This window comes from Lacerta agilis, chromosome 7, assembly GCF_009819535.1.
Source record: "Lacerta agilis isolate rLacAgi1 chromosome 7, rLacAgi1.pri, whole genome shotgun sequence".
NCBI classification, from domain to species: domain Eukaryota; kingdom Metazoa; phylum Chordata; class Lepidosauria; order Squamata; family Lacertidae; genus Lacerta; species Lacerta agilis.
The window spans coordinates 47098492-47115539 of record NC_046318.1 but is presented as its reverse complement, the minus strand read 5'-3'; the positions used below and the strand labels follow the sequence as shown (position 1 = coordinate 47115539).

At 39.5% G+C, this 17048-nt stretch overlaps 1 protein-coding gene across 3 annotated transcripts in view; it reads right to left on the bottom strand.

Annotated features, from left to right (window-relative positions):
* SPIDR (scaffold protein involved in DNA repair) overlaps window positions 1–17048 on the bottom strand; it is a 159896-nt gene that overhangs the window by 39646 nt on the left and 103202 nt on the right. For all 3 annotated transcript variants that reach the window (XM_033155171.1, XM_033155170.1, XM_033155169.1), the window contains exons 9-10: window positions 16216–16417; window positions 14104–14378 (exon numbers count right to left, since the gene is read on the bottom strand). In XM_033155171.1, coding sequence (XP_033011062.1) covers window positions 14104–14378; window positions 16216–16417 — 477 coding nt within the window. The remainder of the gene's footprint in view (window positions 1–14103; window positions 14379–16215; window positions 16418–17048) is intronic.

Sequence of the window (17048 nt, the reverse complement as noted above, 5' to 3'; positions counted from 1 at the left end):
TAACTCTCGCTCTTGCTAAAACACCGACTGCTGTAAATTACAAGAACAGACACATAAAACCAAGCAGATTTTTGGCTTGCCAAACATCTTCTCTTGGGGGGCCAATTCTCTCATGTCTCTTACAAACATGGTTGCTGTCCCTCATCCAAAACTCAAACCCTCTTGTTCTCATGCTCACAGATAGAGGTTTGTTTCATTTTCACTCTAGAAGCTCTCTCAGATAAAAATTCAGTTTTAAAACTCCATATTTAAAGTACTCTTTATGGTTCAACAAAAGGTGTTTTTGCATGCTCACCTCTTACTCGGATTAGATTACCGGCCAATACATTTATTTTATTTTATTTTATTTTATTTCAAACCAGCTCTTCATTAGGGATATATGATGGTGGTAGAGAGGGCACACCAGCATGATCTTTCATCAATGCAAGTTGTTGCAAAGATATACATTTATCTTAACTAGGTGAACTCTCTCATTTATTGAGGCAAGACTCCATGGTCTACTATACATTGCTGCAACAATGCTTCTTGATGTACTACAGTCATGGGGAGACTCCAGCTAGCATGCCAAATTTGGCCATCCATTTGGCCCGCAAAACCATTTTTGGGAAACCACACTGACCCACCCTACACTTTGTCCCATTTGCATGACTTTCATGCAAATAGGACTTCCCCATCCTCTCCCCCTTCCTGAACACGGAAGTGCGCCTCCAAAATATGCTACGGACAGTTGATAACAGGGTGTTTGAGGGGAAGGAGAGAAACAGAAAGCCCTGTCATGTCTGCTGGAGTGACATTAGCTCTCATCTTTATTTTTTCATAACTGGTGAATCTGAAACACCTGCAACTTTATTGACACAAAATGGTTCAGCTAAAACTAGTTATACACCATACCTTTAGAATGCTTATGCTACTACAATAGAAAATTCTATCAAAAGGTGGCTGTTATGTAATTTATTAGCCAGTGGATAATTTTGCTTTCTAAATGCAAATATATTGTGCTTATTAAATGGTGGGTATTGTAACTGTTCTGTTCCTATCGACCTAGGGAACGATAATCTACAAAGTGAAAATGGTTAAGCACTGCAATGGCTCCAAGGTACCATAACATTCTCAGGTATAAACGGAATCCTCATTTACTTTCTAAATCATATCACAGGACATAGTTCTTACAGCCTACTGCTCACTGATATTAAAGCTGCTGGACCAAAAAAGAAAACAAAACATCAGACCAATGAATAAGTAAAATCCAGGGGTTAAAGTAAAACAGGCTCACTTAGCTGTCCCCCCACTGGCATTACCGTACTTACTTAGATAATTTCACACCACATGCTGCTCCAACATATCAGAAAGGGGAAAAAAGCAGGAGGGATCCATCATTGTACTGGATTTAAAGACAGGAATGATAAGATTTTGAGGGGGGGGAGGGAATGATCCCACTAAAATAAATCTAATTGAAATGACATGTTTTTATCGAAATAGGGATTTTACACCTTTTTCTTTCTTTACAAAAAAACACAGATGCAACCAGTGTTTGGGAAAAGGGAGGTTTAACCCTCCACAGGCCAAGCTTCTGTTTGCAATATTGAACTGTGATGCTGCAAATAAAATAGAATAGAAGTAGAGCCTGTGGTTTTATTTTGTTTTATCTGTAGTACCACAGGGACATATGCGAAGTTCAGCCTTCCACCCATCTGCAAGATAAGAGAAATATTTCAGCTCTATCTTGCACATTTATATTTCAACATCAGATACTGTGCTATCTGTAAAAATGCCATGTAATTATCAATTTAACATTTTATTCTTTCCCCCATAAGGTTGCAAACTGTACTATTGAGCTCAGAAATACTTTTTTGCCATGTAAATTAGCCTGCCAAATGCCGCCTGTCAAATGTCCTTTCACAGCCTCACTTCCTAAACTAATCTGCTGCCACCAAATGATGTTTAGGGGTTGAAAGAGACTAAATTTTAGAACATTGCAATTTTTATTCTATAGACAGTTCCTCAAGAAAAAGGCAATCCTGTGTATCCCACAATTTTTAAAAATTAACTCATAAGCCCTCTTCACCCATTATACATATGGAGAAGGTTCCATAATCGAAAGGGCAATGGGGCATGTCACTGGCCCTGCCCACAAAGTTTTGTAGCTCCCTGCCCCCAAGATCCACACAGTGTGGATATCTGAGTAGGGAAGCCTATGCAAACCATAACCCTGATCACATTGAAAACTATGTGTAGGCTTCTCTACAGGCCAGCTGTGCAACATGTCTCCTTCAAATGCACAACACAAGAAGGCGAATTTAGTTACAGAGACGAATGAGACTGAAGTCAACTGACCAGTAAATACTAACCAGTCAATCTACCACCTATTTTATGACCAACCACAGTAATTCACACAATATTCTAGACAATATTCTAGGATGGCTCATATCCATATAGCTCAGGGCTCCCATGTGAACCTGCAGCTATGTGGAAAACCACAAGCTTAGAATACAGAAGGTCTTAGGTCCCATCCCTGGTAATGGGGACTGACAAAAAAGAGGTGGGAGAGCTACACTTAAAACAAGAGACAGTGCAAATAGTAACAGGGCAGAGCAGGACCTCTTCCTTATTGTACTACTATCGTTTTGGCAAAGCCATGGGCAAGATGCATATCCCAATCTCAAACAGAGTGACATGGTAGGGAGCCCACTGCTTTCTTCTCAATGTATGCTTCCCATTATGAAACTGAGCACTTTCTGAAAGCATCAGAGAGGACTGGGGTAGTCATTTCCTGTTCTTGCAGTGTCCCTGTACATGACAAAGCTGTGTGATCAAAGTAGCAGCAGATACAAGCTTTCCCCATTGCTAAATTGCCATGCTGGGTAGGGTAGAACTGCACCTGCTACATTGTTGAGTGTAAGTCAGGACATAGGATCATGCTGCAACATTTAGAACTTGAGAGAAAAGCTGAGCGGGAAACACAATGAAGTGCTTTAAAAGCCTCAAGGAAAATGTTAAGATACTATTTATGTTCTGTTATTTTCAGTTTATTTCAAAGCACTCTTGGGAAGATTAATTAGTTCATAGCTTTATAACACTTTGTGAAAAATCTGTGCCAAAACCTTGTTGCTATCTGGTTGTTGGTGTTTCCAAAGAAGTGTTGAGAAAAACTTATTAGTATCCATTGTATCTCAGTTAAACATGAGAAAGCTGAGTACTGTAGCTGCATTTAGGCACATTAAAATAGGAAGGTGCCTTATAGGAAGTCAGGCCATAGTCAGTATTGTCTAATAGGCAGCTTTTCAGGGTGATGGCTATTGAACCTGGAATCTTCTGCATGCAAAGCATGTTCTCTAACATTGCTCTATGGCCCTCCCTCTAATATAACAAAAAAAATATAAATATTTAAAAGGATTTAAAAACTATACTCCAAGTAGCTGGCAGACTTCCAAGACTTTTAAACAATCAGACACTACTTCTGCAAGCTTGCACTGAGGTAAGACTTGTGAAGGACACTATGAATCTGACTGAACATGTCTTTTACAAGTTTTACAAAAACTGCTACTACATACATGCGCCTCCCCTCCAGTCTCTTCGGGGCTTCCTCTGCCCTCATTGACATCCTGTTTGGGCTCCAGGAAGGGTCTCCTCATGGGCCACGATAACTCTCCAGCTCTCTCCTGCCATTTCCTGGTATGAGCCTATTTATTTACTTATTTCCTGGTGCTACGCACAAGGTGCTGTGGTCATCCACGAGTAGAATGTGTGTATGTGGGAGGATGCCTGTATATATCAATTTCAGGCCAGGCTTATTTTCCCCTTGCAAGTGTTCTTGATTTTATAGCAATTGGTGGCTCTTCTTCCTTTGGTCAAAGGATGGGGCCAGACTGTTATTTTCCTTTCTTGCTAAAATCCCAGGACAACACACAGCTGGGAGCTCAATGTTCTTTCAGGCAGGGAGGAGAGAAGCAAGTTCCAGCATCTGCTTCTTCCCTGATCGATGGATGGGGACAGCGTGGTCTCTCCCAGGTCAATGTTCTTTCTGGAAGGCATGGGGTGTAGCCTCCTGGTGGCCCTGGATTCCCTGGCTGATGACAAATGCCAGAGAGTGCATCCCTTCTGCTCTCCAGTCCCACAGCAAATGTTCAAATGTCACTTCAAATGTTTCGGAAGAGCAGTATTTAAATGCCTTAGCTAAATTTCTCCAGATGCCAGTTCTCAGGCGCAAACAGCAGGTCCAGAAGTAATGGCCACAATATATGCCTTTCACTCACTCTGCACAGAATAGCAAGGGACACATACAGACTCTAAGCCAAGTAATCTACTCTTCCACCAACTAAGAACAGGGGTCAGCATTAAATAAGGGTTCATTAAACTGAAATCTCTCTGAAAATCAGTTCTTAAGATCCCAAACAGATATGAAATCTCAGTTGCTAGTTAATCACACCAACATTGCTTTGCTTTAGATCTGTGCTTTTTACCTGCATAAATGTACAATACATACTAGGTTCAAAGATCTTAGGCCAATAGATTTCCTTGTGTGGTATGATTTACAACTACCTAAAGGATTTATTTTTTTTAAAGTCTCCCGTAGCTATATTTCCTTAAAACTTAAATCTGATTAAAAATAAAACCACAAGTCTTGCTAACTGTTCTGCACAAAGTGCCTCCTTGGGTGCAGGAGCAATCTAAACTCTTGCGTTTAAAACAGATGTGTACTGTTCTAATATATAATCTATGACAAGTTGGAGAGCCTTCTTGTAAACGAATGATATGATGACTAACAACTCCATTTCCATCAGAAGCCGTTAATCCTACGTAAGAAGTCTGCACGCTAATAGATGTCAGAGGCAAATGTTAACCAGCTACAGCTGGCTACAAGCTATAAAAAGCATTAATGAAAACACAAATACTAACTTTTGCCACCCCCTCTCTACTTCTTCTTAGTTCCTACGTCAAGGCTGTGCACAGGCATCACTTTCCAAGGGCTCTGTGTGAATGAACTCCCTGCTCTGAACTAGCTTGGTCTGGTTCCCTGAAGTTTGTTTACTGAACAGCATGTGCAGAGACACTGATCATGGGGGAAATGGGGGGAGAAACAAATCACATGATTGCTTGGCTCATACAATGGGTATTACTGATAGCCTTGAAATATGTGCTTTTTTAGAGCAAATAAGAACAGGAAGTGGATGTGAGGAGGTTCTAATAATGAAAAGTACAAATCCCAATGCAGGAGTGAATGAATGTGCATTAATACAGTACACTTAAGTTAATGTAGAAAATCCCTAGTGGAATGTATTTGACTTTGGGAAAGCAGAACATTATTTCTTTGTTCTCCTATATTACAAAATATTTAGTGTGTCAAATGTATCATGAGCATTCCTAGAAATGTGGGGTTGCAGTTACTTTTAAAAATAGAATAGAATGTGGACACAAATGCTTGAGAAGCTTTAAGTGTTTCCTATACATAAAGAAATACTCCTGATTATTTTATAGACTGCACCACTTGCAGATTATTAAATACCACAGTAAAGTGAAATTAGTAAAACCAAATTAGCTTAAAACCACTTTTACTTAATGGGCTGAGGACTGGCTTGTTACAAAATGAGTAACAATTACAATATAGACAAAGCTAGTTTTAATATGACAGCACTATGTATCACTAACAGAGCTGCACAGCTATTATGTTGAATATTCTGAATCATCAAAATATAATTTACAGATGTAAGGCAGCCTGTCCTGAACTATTGTTAAGGGATCAGGAACTGGCTGAGAGGCAGCATGCTGAATTCCCTGAGCTTTTCTGTTCTCCAACACAAATCCCTGTCTTCAATCTTAACTATGATTAAGGCTTACACTGGCACCAACCTTGACCATAGCTAATACTATGTGTATCTTGTGTGTATCCTGCAATAGTATAAAAGGATGAATCCTACCACACTCTTACTAAAAAATAATACCAAAACTGGCTGGAGAGTATCGTAATACTATATGACCCCATATATTTTAAGTAGGGGTGTTGTGACAAGTAGGAGTGCTAGCATATCCCTGATTGGTTTCTCTGAGCAGCAGCACATTAGCATTTTTTGCCTGTATGATGTTACCAAACTTATTAAATTTTTAGTGCACCCAATACTTCTATCTAGGTGTGTTCTCGAACATCTTTTTGCAGTGTGTGATTATAACCTCAGAAGACAGGATATAGAATAAATATATGTATTGCCATAGTGACATAAAGAAAAATGGCTATAATATTTCAGCCTATACACTACTAAAATACAACAGCTACAGCATAATCTCACCATGTATAATTAAAAGTGCAACCCATCCTGCATTGAGCCCTGAAGCATGCAGTAGCCTGCTTGGGGTGGATTTCAACAATGGACAAAAATAATATTTCACAAAAATGTTGCCATAAGGCAGGGGTCAGCAAGGTTTCCCTCGCCTGGGCCAGTTCACTCCAGTGGAGATCCCTCCATGGGCCTGATCACGCGTGCGCCCACGATTTCCGGCGTCTGCACAGACACAATTTCCAGTGTCTGCATCTTTGCAGACACAATTTCCAGCATCTGCACATGCGCAGATGCGATTTCCAGCACTGCGGAAGCGAGTCCGAACACCGCACTGTGCTGGTTTAGAGCAGCGCGTGGGGATTCGCCGAACGGGCGGCTCATGACCCATGGGCCTTAGGTTGCTGACCCCTGCCATAAGGCATGAAAAAAAGTTAATCAGAAGCCAAAACTATATTCCATTTGGAACGCAACCTAAATTTGTCTAGACTACAAAAAGTGAGTTGGGTCCAATGAATGAGGAACACTTCTGTCAAAAATGTTGTGATGAAGTCTACATTTGAGACATGATGGGGTTTCTGAGATGAACAGTGAATTTGGGGGGAGGGGGTTTGGGTGCTGATATCAGTAGATCTACAATGAGACAGCCCATAAGAAATGTCTTTAAATGGAAATAATTAACATTGCTCTTTTAAATACCTGTATTCTGCTGTATCCCTCTTATTGTCTGTTAAAAGAAATAGTGCACCCCATATGATGGTTTCTTTAAAAAAAATTAAGTAAGTAAATATTTCACCAATTTGGGCAATCTAATCCTATATCTATTAATACTCTATATACAGCACATCTAACAACATTGTACTAGGATGCCAAGAGCTATTCTCTTTACAGTACTATACATAGCCTCACTTGCCTAGATTTCATAAGACTTCTGATGAGCTGCTCCAACATGATTATAGCACAACTATTAGCCAGGCCGGAACTGAAGTGGGAGGTAGGGTTATGTTGTATATGTACTTGGACTTCTGCTTTTCAGCACAACATTTAAAAGGCACAAATATTCAAAATGAAGAAATGTCAGAAAGAAAAGGAAAATTCCACACTTTTGATGTACACCATCTTGGAATACTTGACATACACCAGGTGCTGGAAAATTACTATTCTCAGGTGAAACTACTGACTAATAACTAGTATCGCACGTACTGGATCGCTGCTCTAGGGCAGGAAAGTTACCTTTACAAGTTGCATATGACAGGCTCCTTACACTTTAAACCGCTAGATAACTCACACAGAAACAGTACATCTTCTAATTTGCTCCACGGCAAATTGCATCCTGAATATATTGCAAAAAAATATAAGTTCTCAGTAATCCTTTCTACAACCCTACCAGGTAGGTTAGCATTATTATTCCCATACTGCAGATGTGGGGAAGGGAATAAAAGATACCGTCAGCGCTCAGGTTAGGTTCCAGAATGCAGGGGAGCTTCCCGTCAGACCACGCTGATGAGAAGCAAGTGTGTTATTCAAAATAGGCAGGGATTGAATTTCAGAGCACTAAACTATGATCACAGGGCCCAAAGGAAGGTACATAGGTAACATCCACACCATACATTTGAAACACATCTTAAAACATTTACTTCTCCAAATAATCCTAAGAACTGTGGTTTGTTAAGGGTGTTGGGAATTGTAGCTCTGTGATGGGTAAGTATGGTTCCTTGGATTCTTAGAAGAAGCCATGACTATTGAAGCTGTGTAAATGTGGTTTAAATGTACAGTGTGGATGCAATCAAAACCAAGTAGGGGTGAGGATCCAATGCAGCAATCAGGGGAAAGGAGCTGGACATTACGCAGTATCATTAAGCAGGTGAAGATTCGTTCATGCATTCATTCTGCTGTTGTTATTATTATTTCCCAAGGAATAGGAGCTTCATATAAACCTCTCTAGGCTTCTCAAAAGGAAGAGAGAGATTATAAGGGAAATAATAAAACATAATCATTTGGGGATGGCACCCATGCTTTCAATATGTGAATTACAGATTCCACCCCTACAGTTCCTTAGGATGAAACTTTAAAGTACAATTTGATTATCACACTTTAATCTGCCATGGGATTCATCTTGCTCAACTAAGGAAAAAACTAAGGGAAATAATGTAAGCGCCCTTAAATAGCAATGAGACATCTTTATGAAAATATTACAAATTGGACTCTCTTACTCACGAGATACTGAAACATTTCTATCATATGGAGTTCAGTGAGGCACATTTAGGTTGTCTGCTTCCTGTTTATCTTGTACTTGAAAAAAAAGTCCCATAAGTATTAAAGTTCTTAAAAATCATGCTCATGAATGCTTTGTTTAGAAACATTTACTTGAAAAAAAATGAATGGTATGTTGTAAACAGAATGGAAGTTGCCCACAAAAGAAAACGATTTGACAGATGCTAACATCTGTGAACATGGATTTTCTACAAATGTCCTTTCCCTCTTGAGCCACAATAAACACTAATTTAAAATGTCTTGTGTAACACAGGCTTGTGTTTTCCTTAAGGTAAACACAATGGTGACCTCAATTCAAATTTGCCTACCTTGAAACGTTAGCAATAGCATTGGACCCATTATCTTTTTTCAGATAAAGAACTTGCAATAAATTCAATGGTGTTCGTGTTAAGATAGGTATAAGCAGATACATAAAAGTTCAGCACGGAAAAGCAAAAACTGTAAAGAAGCTTATGAATAATTCACATCTGAATCAGCTAAGTCTGATGTAGTCTACGTACCATTGTACAAACAAAAATGCTTTACAGAAACTCATTAAAAGTTGCTGGTGCATAATCACTTCCACTGAAAGGACATATATTGCACAGTTCAAATTAAAAATATATATTTTGCTCATTACCTACATCTTTTAGATCTAATCTAAACAACTAAGCACTTCACACTATTTATATTAATTACTGACAGGCACAAGTGGGCTAAGATACACAATGTTGTGTTTAAAGCAGCCTGCAGCTTTTTCTTCAACCCTGCAAAACAACATGGGTACTTCTTATACCCACCAAGTTAAACCAGAACACACACAACACATTAAGAAATCATGTAGTTGGAAGGGATCACAAGGGTCATCTAGTCCAACCCCCTGCAAGGCAGAAATCTTTTGTCCAACGTGGAGCTGAAACCCACAGCCTTAATTTAAAAGTCTCAAGTTCTACCTACTGAGCTATTCCTCTGAACACTAGGGAAGAAGGCTTGGATTTCTTAAGGCTATTTCTAAAGCAAGGGTGCACAACTCTTGGCTGGATGTGAATGCTAGTAATTGTTTCTAATAGCTGCAAAGCTCAGTTTTCTAATTTCTCACTCCACTGGAGAAAAGTATATCCTTGTTGCTTTGTGTCTGTATGTATGGTTATAAGAACCCACCCCAAGCCAGGCCACTGAGGCTGCATCTCAGCACATGACACAGACACCCTTTTCAAGCAAGCATACTCTGCATCTCTATATTGCTGGTGGCTTTTGTCAAATGTGCCATTCAAGTGGCAGAATTTACTGGGGGCTTTCCCTCTTAATCAACAAAATTAATTTTGTGTTTGCCAATAGAGACTGTACTTGTGAAATAAGTACAAATCTGAGTCTATTGTATTAACCTGTCCGGAAACATCTTAGGGAGATTTCCCCCTTTTATGGTACCTAGGTTCAAGAGTAATCTTTACAACTGTTTTTTAAAATTTTATTTCTATGCTGTGCCCCTGTGAATTGAAACAACAGAATACCTGATGAACTACCATTTCAGAGTAGATGGAAAATAAAAAACACAAATATGCATAATCCAACCTTCACTACAATGATATCAGGATGGGGTACAGTAAAATTAATTGCAAAGCGCAACAATATAAAAAATTAATAAAGCAGTTAAAACAGTAAATACATTCAGCCACATTAAACTGAAGAGTGAAAATTGATATCAATCTGGGCTGACAATTCACAACCCATTAAAAACTTGAGAAACCTGTATCTTAACTTGGTCTTGAAATGTAAAAAAGAATCAGTGCCAAACATGTGAGCATGTGCAAGAGTGACGGGTAACGGGGCAGTTGGCATGTGACCGTTGGAGGGATTCCCAGAGAGTAAAATAACCTTAAGACTGAGAAAAAGATTAGCCACCTGTGCCCTAGACAATGAAGGTAATTTGAATAGTCGTATCTTGCCATCTGCAGGACCTCCATCAACACTGCCCAGGCTTGTGCCCCAGGGAGGTCACTATGTTGCTGCTAACACAAAGGTATGACTTCAATCCCAGGGGGTGTACTCCACTATCTCTGGAGACCAGCGGCAGAGCAAGCTGATCGGGTGCCTGGGGCGGTGCACGTGCCCTGCCCCCAGGGGCGGGGCTAGCCACCTGTGGGGGCACTGCGGGGCCTCCAAGGAGTCTGCCTGCCTCCTCCCACTCAGCTGCCCTACAGCTGAGGGGGAGGCAACAGGCGGACTGTCTGGGGCAGTGTGGAGCCTGCAGGCGCTCAAGCCACCGCAACACTCCCAGAAGAGACACATGGCTCAGGTGTGCTGCAGGCCCCATGATGAGTGCTACCTGGCATTATGTCACCCCCCTCAGTGGGGGGGACACAGGGCGAACCGCACCTACCGTACCCCCCTTGCTATGCCCCTGCTTGAGAAGGCAGATCTGCCAACTACAACAATAATCTGGAAGCACTCTGATTTTCTTGCAAATATGGCAGACTAACTACAAATTAACCCTTTCATCCCAACTGAAATAAACTGAGATAAACTGGTATTTGACTTTGCCAGGGACTATGAAAACAGACACCTCGACCTCCGGCGAGGACGCCATGCTGGGCGGTCGTGGGTTGCTTCGGTAGCGAGGCGACCCAGGCCAGCCCGGGGGTTGGAGCCCTGCTACCGCACAGCGGGGCTCCGATAAGCCGTGGGAAGAGCGTCCCACGGCTTGGGCTCTCCAGCGAGCCCACTATGGCGCTGAACTCTTCTCCCGATCCCCTTGTAAAAGGGGAAAAGGAGTGAAGAGTCCACAGCGTCGGGCTGTGGAGGCATTGCCCCAACCGGGCGGCGATGCGGCGGCTGCCGCCTGCATGAGCGCGTCGTTCTACCTGTTTTGCATTTAAAAGAAGGAAACTGGAGGCCGTGAGTACGAAGTTAATTGGCTTTAAAATTTATGGCATTTGGCACTCCAGGAGGATCGTAAAAAAGGAGCCTGTCCCTCCTCCCTTTGCTGATCGGAGAAGATAACATTGTTGTGAGCTGCTGCTGCAGTAGTGGATACAAAGTTTCTATGGAACTTTTAACAAGTGAGACTGGTTGAATCCCCGTTGGGGGAATTAAGAGTTCGGAAATATCTCTTTTTGGAAAATGATGGACTGCATTCTTTTTACCCTGACCCGGGGAAAAATGGCGGCTGAAAATTATAGTTGAAGATGGAAAAGTACTGAAACTTGATACCCTATGCCTACTTCTACCATGCTTGGTTTCGTTTTTAAACTGGCGTTAGACTCTGAATTGACTCATGAACAAAGGATTATTCTTTTGAAATTAGAACTGTTAAGCCAGAAATTAATTTTGCTGAACCAGGATCTTGAGGAAAAGTTATATATTACAGGAATGACCTTTGCTAAATTGGAAAAAAATCTTGCTGGGGAACTTGAGGAAATTTTTGAGAAACAAAGTACAGTGACTGCGCAACTCCAAGAAGCTGAAAGACCCTATTGGTGTGAGAGACCTAGGGTTGGAATACAATTTATATCCAATTTCTGGGGTGGGAGCCCGGAAATGATGGGCAAAAGACTTGTGAAACTACAATTTCAAGATGAATGCAACTGTGAAATGGAGATGCTGGAAGATGAAGATATGAGTTTCTTGGAGCCCCCTGCAAGGATATTTATGGACTGTGTCTGGTCTGTTGGTTTCAAAGGAAAAGAGGACATTCTGGGTAATGTTGTGGTAAAAAGATGGAGAAATGTCGGGGAAGCGACCCTGAGATTGCGAAGGAAAATGGTTAGAAGAGGGATAGGGTGAGATTATTTAAAATATAAACAGACGGCTCACCATGGTACCCTGAAGTCAGTGTGTTAAGAGTTTAAGATTTTGAACTAGTGAAGAGATATTGGACATGTTTATTAGCAGCAGTTTAAGAAAATAAGATGTAAGATTGGAGCTAAGAAGTAATAGGTTATATCATGAAGTTAAAAATAAAAATTAAGAAGTTTGTTTGTTATTATGAACATTATATGTAATAATTGAACATTAAGAAGTTTGTTTAGATAATTTTGATGATTTTAAATTTATAGATGAGAAGTTAGATGTAAGATTGGAGCTAAGAAGTAATAGGTTATATCATGAAGTTAAAAATAAATATTAAGAAGTTTGTTTGTTATTGTGAACATTATATGTAATAATTGAATATTAAGAAGTTTGTTTAGATAATTTTGATGATTCTAAATTTAAAGATGAGAAGTTATCAAAGTGGATTGGAATTGGAAACAAAGGAGAGAGGACGGGGGAAGTCATTTAGTAAGATTTGAAACAAGATTTTTTTTTTTTAAGATGAATAAGAAATATTGGTGTTTGTTTTGTTGTATTTGTTGTTGTATTGTTGTTTTGTTTTGTTTGTATTATGTGGAAAACTAATAAATTCTTTGTAAAAAAAAGAAAAAAAAAAGAAAACAGACACCTCACTCAGAGCAAGAAAATATTAGAAAACCAAAGTATGTATGGTGCCAACAGTACAAAAACTGAAACAGTGAATTAGATTTTTCACCCTTCAATTGTTAATAATCTACATTTCTTTCCCAATATTTCCATCAACAATATCTATGTGCCACTGCAAGCTGGTGGATTTCTTCTTTCAATGTACTTTTCACAAGCTGTGTCCAATTCCTTTTGGGTAAACAGAAATTAAGCTCATTGGCATCTGACAGAGGAGGAGGTGAGAGTGAGAGTGAGAAAAGATACTGCACCTACTATGCACCCTTTGATTAAGCATCACCTCTCTCCTCCCCCAACTTTATACTGACTACAACATTAATGTCTCACATCAAATATAACTGATCTATAGAAAGGACTTTATGATCTGAAAACAGAGATGATGTATGTACTTTTGTAACCCAAAAATCTTTAATAAAAACAATTTTAAAAAAAGAAGAGTTCTGTTATAGGGAGACCTTGGATGAGCCAAGTTCTCTCAATATCAGTTCCCTATGCACAAAAAAGTTTGCTCTACAAAAAGCTATATGAAGATTAAGAAGAAACTGAGAGCACTAATAGGGTAATAACTAATTTCAGGTAAGAACAACAATTTGAGAATAACATGGGAAACATAATGAGACTGCAAATTTAATACAGCTACTTGATGAGTAAAATGTCCTGGTTTCTTAAGTACTCGGAGTCTCCAGGCAGGATCAGATGAGATTAGCTGCTGCTAGCCAGTGAATAATCAATATTAAGCTAAATGGACCAATGGCCTGAAACAGCCACTATGTTCCAAACTGTAGTTTGGCATCACCAGCATTATTATAATGATACAAATAACTGGGTAATTACATGGCTCACTACAAGAAAATTAGTTAGACAATTCAAACTCATGACAGATTTTGGATATGGGCTGCAAATGATGAATAAGTTATCCAGTCCTGCTCTTTTTCTAAAAAAAAAAAAAAGGAAAGGAGCACCTTGTTTTTAGCTAAAAGGTAGGATTGTTCTAGGCTTCATAAAAAACTCAGGACCACCTGATCAACATGTTCAGTCTAGCTTGTCTGGTAATTTGATTGTTCCCATCAATGCTGAGATTCACACTAGGCCAATTTCTAATACTCACCTAACATTTGGCAGGTCTGAATTTAACAATGGTGCAGTGTTCTTGGAAGTGTTGTTTTTCTGAAGGTGACACCTTAAACCGTCTTTAGCAGGCAAATAATACACCCTTTGAACAACCACTTGGACCTGGATTCCTCTCCCTCCAGCTCTTCCTTGTGTCTCCACAATATCAAGAAGAGAGTCACTTAAGGGAGTAACTGCAAAGGGAGATAATTTGGGCTCATTGTTGCTATCGGTATGCACAGTCTTCAAAGTCTTCATATTGAAACAGGGGACCTGGCAAGAAAGGCACAAACCAAATCATTGTACAGATTGCAGAAAAACATACAGGAAAGAAAGGTTTTGCTTACCACAAATTCCCATCCTTCTAGCACAGAGGAGGGCAATGGGTGGTCCAGAGACCCACCTCATTTTATATGCTCCCACTCCTCAACATCTCCTGAAGCTACCCTAATATTTTATCTCATCAGAGCTCCTTTCTTTCTGTTTCTTTCCTCTTTATTGTTCATGGCATTAAACATATTTCCTCTTTCTATGTTTTTTTGGAGCAATTGGAAGGAATGGTATTTAATTTTGGGGGGAGGGGGGAATAGATAACATTTTTCCTGGTTGTATGACTTGAGGAAAAGAAGTCACCCCCCCCAGCAGCAATAACTGTCTGAGAACAAATTGGCAGGGGTCTTCCATATACCGTAAACTTCTCTGTGTTTGAGTAAAAAAATGTGTGTGAGGTAGACCTGGTGAAAACCGAAGCAGGACAATATTTATTCTGAATTAGTTTGTCTCGATGACAAACTGGTGAAAGAAATGGCGGTAGCTTTCTCAAAGCAATTTGTTCTTTTGTCTCTTAATAAAGCCATGTGAAGGTGAGCGTTTTCTGCTTGGCCAATTCTTGGCCTAGGAAAGCACAGATAATCTCCCTCTGATGAGGCTCAAGACTGAATCTACCAACCAAGAGGAGATAAACTTGATGTTCCAGCCTTTGTACTCCTATAACAGCGGCAGGGCAACTTTTCTTTTTCTGTCTAGGGCTGCATTCCCTTGGGAACAAACATGGTAACAGAAAAAACAACTGCAGTCACAAAAAAGTAAGGCTACAATCCTATACAAACACTAGGAAGCCGACTCCTGACCACGGTCTTACTTTTCAGTAAACATGAATAGATTGCACTTTGAGATCTATAACACAAATAACTGATAATATGGAGACAATGAATCCCTATTCCCCCCCGCATTCCTTTTCAAGATGGGTCTATAGGTGCAGATCAGCCTAAACTTTAACCACGAGTGAACAGACTGCCCCGTCTTTACTCCGAAAAGAACAGGAGATACTGGTAAATAAAAATATTTTTGCTCTTGGGAGAGCACAGGCAAATGCTTATATTCTAGAAGTAATCTCAATTGAGTATGTCTTCAAATCGATCCTCCACATCCAAAGGCAGGGCCTTTGGGCAGAAGATCCATTTTACAACGCCTGCTGTATGTGTGAAGAAGCTCAGAGATTCTCTGAGCGTAAGTGAAGCTCACTAACAGAACCTTCTTAAGAGGAGGTTCAGGTCAGGAAACATTAACTAAGAGTTCAAAAGAACAGATTAGAGCCATGACCACTCAGTTCAAGTTTCATATAGGAATGCTGTAACTTCTCCATGTGTTGTACACTGTGCGTTTCCCCACCTTCCCTGCCACTAAAGGTTAAGATGGAAAATGCTGCGCAATGACATCAGAACACATTGCAAGTTTCACTAGAGTGTATGGACAGGGAGGATGGGAACACCACTGGCTTGCTGTTTGACAACATATAGCTATCCCTTTAGAAAGGCTGGTAAATTTAAGTAGCTGAGCAGCAAATCAAATGAAAAGTAATCTGCTAAATATATGACAGCAATACCACTAAAGACAGTAGTGAGGCTAAAGCAAAGTATCACATCAGTTCAGTGTGTCAACATGTGGGGGAAAATCTTGATTGTAAAATATTAATATTATTCACTAGCAAACTCTAAATCTTGCTTAAATGAAGGCTATAGAGAGCACATGAGCGTTCTTGCATGCACTTTTTGCAAATATCTGTTCATCAACTCACTACAAATTGTTAAGCTGTAAAATTAAACATTACCTGGTTAACTGCAGGTGTTTGAGACCAATCGTCTTTTATGGTGGAAAAATTGAATACCCAAGCCAAAGATATCTTTCTTTTAATAAGCAATGGTTCTTGAAGATGTTGCCTTTCCATCTCTGTTGGCTCTTTAATAACTTTCTGACTGAAGTAAGTATTCATGATAACTGGAATGCTATCATTTGGAAGAAGAAGTTTTTGCCTGAAAAACAGAATCATGGTTATCTCATTTACTGCAACAAGTTAGAGCTGTAGACCAGTAAGCAAACCAATAATCATGTATTGGAATTGGAATTAGAATCTGCTTCAGAAGTATATGCAGATTACTTTCCTGCAGTCTTTAAAAAAAAATTACTAACAAATTAATTTTAACATACGGTTTGAAGATGACTTATTTATTTATTTATTATTGCTGAAATGGCCATACTAATACATTGCTATAGACTAAATGAAAACTAAAACAGAATAATTTTGTGGCTAATTAGATTAAGTTTATTGACTATTGTAAGAAATATTAGTTACCACCAGCCATACATTATGGGTTTACAAAGTTCTGTTAGTCCTGAACTGGACTGTCATAAAAGCATAAAATATTAGGTTATGTGTTGTAAACATTTGATATATTGGTTTAATAGTCAATTTTTTAAAAGGGCAGATTTGTGTGTTAATCTGGACCAATATATGATTTAGCCTCATTAATAGTCCATTACAAGCTTTTGTAAAATCTGGTACAACTGAGCAGTTTGATGTGTATCATGTGCTTTTGAACAACAACAACAACAACAACAACAACAACGAGTCCACTCCCATACTTGGCTATGCAGAAGCAGTGC